At 41.0% G+C, this 3,763-nt stretch overlaps 1 protein-coding gene across 1 annotated transcript in view; it reads right to left on the minus strand.

Annotated features, from left to right (window-relative positions):
- Positions 1 to 3,204, minus strand: part of LOC104389714 (chromosome unknown open reading frame, human C20orf85) — a 3,694-nt gene extending 490 nt beyond the window's left edge. Inside the window, exons 1-3 of the mRNA XM_009998752.1 lie at positions 3,155 to 3,204; positions 2,506 to 2,587; positions 1,402 to 1,500 (exon numbers count right to left, since the gene is read on the minus strand). Of these exons, the coding sequence (XP_009997054.1) occupies positions 1,402 to 1,500; positions 2,506 to 2,587; positions 3,155 to 3,204 (231 nt within the window). The remainder of the gene's footprint in view (positions 1 to 1,401; positions 1,501 to 2,505; positions 2,588 to 3,154) is intronic.
- Between the last annotated feature and the right edge of the window lie 559 nt (positions 3,205 to 3,763).

Raw genomic sequence — 3,763 nt, forward strand, 5'->3', positions numbered from 1 at the left:
CCTTCTAAAAAAATTAAAATCTTTTAGTGCCCAAATTGACATGTATTACAGGAAATAGAAAAGTTATTGTTTGGTAGTTTGTTGTTGTTGTTGGCTGTTTGGGGTTTTTTTTGTTTGTTTTTAAAGTTTTGCTCAGTAGCTTTCTAAGGGATTTACTGGCTTTCCGTTATTAGAAGAAGAATTTGGTCTTCAGCTTTAGCTTTTTCCCTTGCAGAATAATAACAATAATAATCTTGAAAACTAGTTGACTTTTCTAAACAGGAGAAACAGTATTTTATACTTGCTGTTATGTATTAGGTAGCAATGCAGCTATGGAATAACAGTTTTGTGGCCAAATGCTAAAGATATTACTGACCAAGCTGGCTTTTGCATCAAGAACTACTTACTCATTCCATCCTCCTACTTTAAAAGATGGGTAAGCATCGGGCTAAACTGCAACTAATCTATCTAAAAAGGAAACAAAACAAAAGCCAACAGCCTCTCTTCACTGACTGCTGTGCTTACTTTGGCAGAGTCGTCTCAATTGGGCACGTTGTATCATTTTAGCATCTGGGAATTTAGCAGAGAAACACACAGAAAGAGAACAATGTTTCAGTTCTCTTGCCAGAGTTGCTTCACTTTGTTCTTTGGCCAAGATTAAAGAATGTTTATGATACTTAGGTGGAGCAGTTCCTCTGAAAGATAATTTTATGGCCAAAAGTGCCACCCACTGAGCAAAATAATGAAAGGAAATCATGTCACACTTGCAGTCTGGGGGAAGGGACTATGAAGAAGCCATTATTAATATGACCTAGAGAGAAGAACAGATATGATGACTGCTGTCATGCAGGTAAATGTGCAGAAAAGACACACAGTTCTCAATGAAGACTTAAGAAACTTCACTCTGAATATGAAAAGGGTGACTTAAATCACAACCAGCCCCTATCTTCCTTACCATATAAAGGTTCTTAGTTGAAGTTGAAACCACAGTCCCTGTTTCAGTATGCACCGGGCCATGCACACTGCTTTTGTAGCTTAAGGTTATGATAAGGCTTGAAGTAAGATGTGTGTGTATATTTGAGCAGTGAATGGTCAGCAGTCATAAATGGCTCAGTGAGAACTCTTGAACTAAGCTGTGCATTTGTCTGTTCTGTTACTAGATGTCAGAGAGGAGTGCATGGAAGAGCTGCTTCACAGAAAGATGATTATGTACACTGGAAACACTGTAAACTAACAGCCTTATCCAAAGGGCAATTCTTTGTCTTATATGAATGCTTTTAAAGCATTGCTCAGGTTGCAAATACAATTTACTGTGACCTTTAGTTAAAGGCCCACCTCTGCAAGACAACTGATTTTCAGAGCTTGTGTGTTTTCTTCAGACAGATATTGCTGTATTGCAATTTTAAAATCTAATTTTCTAACCTTAATGTATTTTTCCACAGGTGTCACAGGTCGAAACTGCAGACGTTCTGGGAGCTGTATCTTGGGCTCTGTATTTTCTTTTTTTACATCTTTAACAAACTAAAACCAAAATATCAGCATTAAAACTGGACACTTTATCTTTGGAAATATACTGTAATATCTGATATCTATGCCATTCCCCTCACTGTTGCATCCAAACTCGCTGTTCTTTCCATCTAAAACAGGACTACTTATTGTAGTGCTTTGCAAATTATTGTAATGTACTTTTTTGGTTTCAGAAAGTGATGTAGTCTAGAATTTCAGATGAAAGGCTAAATATTGCTGAGTGATTCTGACTCTCTTAACTGCATTACTGGTTCAAAAAAGGATAAAAGTTTATCTTATATGACCACAAACCAGAAACTAATACTTTCCAAGTGTTAGTACTGTGCCAAGGTGGTATGCATGACAGACCATAGTTATCAAGGATGGATGTTGAAGCCTAGAGGACCAAAATTTTCAAAGGTGCTAACTTGGATGCCTACAGAAATTTAAAAATTAGTAATAATCCTAGAACAGATTAAGTACTTCTAGCCCCATAGAAAGTACAGGTATAACTATTCAGGAGCTGCATCAATCCTGTTCTTTAGCAATGAAACGTTCTGATTCTAAGTGTAGCATTAGGTGCTACAATATTCTAATATCTAAACATCACTGAGATTAGACATCTCTCCAAATATTTTCATTTGTTGTACATTCCCTGACTGAAAATTTAATTAGCTAGAACCTTTTCCCCTTGATTTTTAAACTACCATATGGATAGGCAAAGGGGAAATATTTTCCTGTCAGTGTGCATCTAGTACTTGTTAACACTATTGGGAGTCATGTTTCTCAAGAGAAATATATCAGAATATGCACTGCATATAAATTACCACTTGCAGTATTTTATTCTGGAGAAAACTGAAACTTTGAACCCATCTTGAAATTAATAAACTGGTTACCTTGGAATGTAGCTTAGTGAAACACACTCAATACTTTTCTAGTTTTCTGAGCTCTCATAAGTTTGTGCCCAGAGAAATTTGCGTACATGTAAATTTCATGTGTTTATATGCTATTCAATGTTACCTCCTCAGGAGGTGATTTCAAGAATCCCCATTTGTGAGACCACGTTTTTGCAGCTTCTCGTTCACTTTCAACGTATTTTTTCCTGAAACAGAGGAATATGTAAGATGATTTGAAAGCTTTCATTAAAAAAAACAAACCCCAACGCAATTCCAAGCACTAATGTCACAGAGCAGAGCACTTCAGGGTGACTCTTTAGACCTTCACTTCAAAACAGGAAGGTTATGAATCTATGTGTTAATAATTGAGGTGACGGGGAAATATTTTTCCATAGGCTGGAAATCAGAGTAGGTGTGAATGCACTTCCTTGCAAATTTCGTTTATGTTGGGAATTGGAGCAGGTCAAATGCTGTGTGATATGACACATATTTTTAAAATCTTGGAAAGGAAGCGCTGATGTCCTTTTGTAGAGACTTTCTTTTACTATCAGCTGATGACATGACCCTTTGGCTCCTGCTCTGGCCCTGCTGCCCGTTCCTCACGGGAGGGAAGCACCGGAGCGCCTGGCTCTGCCACCTGAGGGTACCAATGACCCTCTGTCGCAGGTTTCTGGATGAGCACACGCACTTCACAAGCACAGGTGAAGTGAATACGAGCTAATTCCTTCAGCCTCCGCCCGCCCGGGAGCAGCAGGGGAGGGCCGGGCCGTTACCAGCAGTTGTCCTTGGCCACGAAGTTGCAGTTCTGCCCCAGATCGGCCATGTTCGCGCGTGCCGGGCCGGGTGCGCGGGCGGCCGTTGGGAAGGGCGGGAAGGGCTCGCGGGCGGCCGTTGGGAAGGGCGGGAAGAGCTCGCGGGACCCCCCGGCAGCAGCACGCGCACCGCGGCCCGCGCGTGAGGGGCTCGGAACGGCCCTTCCCTGCTCCCCTCAGCGCCGGGGGAAGCGCGCTGGGGCTGTCACTGACCTCTTGGGAGCCGCTTAGGTTGTTCGTGTTGGGTTTTTTGTTGTTGTTTTGGTTTCTTGTTTTCTTAATGATGAAGCTGATGAAAAGGCTGTTACCTTTCTTGAGGAGTTAACCATGTTTCTGAGAAAGGTGTTACCGAAACGCTGATCAGCCGGGCTCACCTTCAAGGAAACAGTTTTGCACCTTTCTGGGTACGGAGCTGCTAGGGGTCTGTTTTACACCTGGGTAGAGGAGTTGTTCAGCAGCCAAAAACCTGCAGTGTTGTTAGTTGTTTGTAATGAACATGAGAAGTGCTAGAAAGATGCTGGTTTGTTTTTTTTAATTTTATTTATTACTATTATTTTGATAAGAAGCAGC

Source organism: Chaetura pelagica, unplaced genomic scaffold, assembly GCF_000747805.2.
Source record: "Chaetura pelagica isolate M959 unplaced genomic scaffold, ChaPel_1.0 scaffold275, whole genome shotgun sequence".
In the NCBI taxonomy this organism is placed as follows: Eukaryota; Metazoa; Chordata; class Aves; order Apodiformes; family Apodidae; genus Chaetura; species Chaetura pelagica.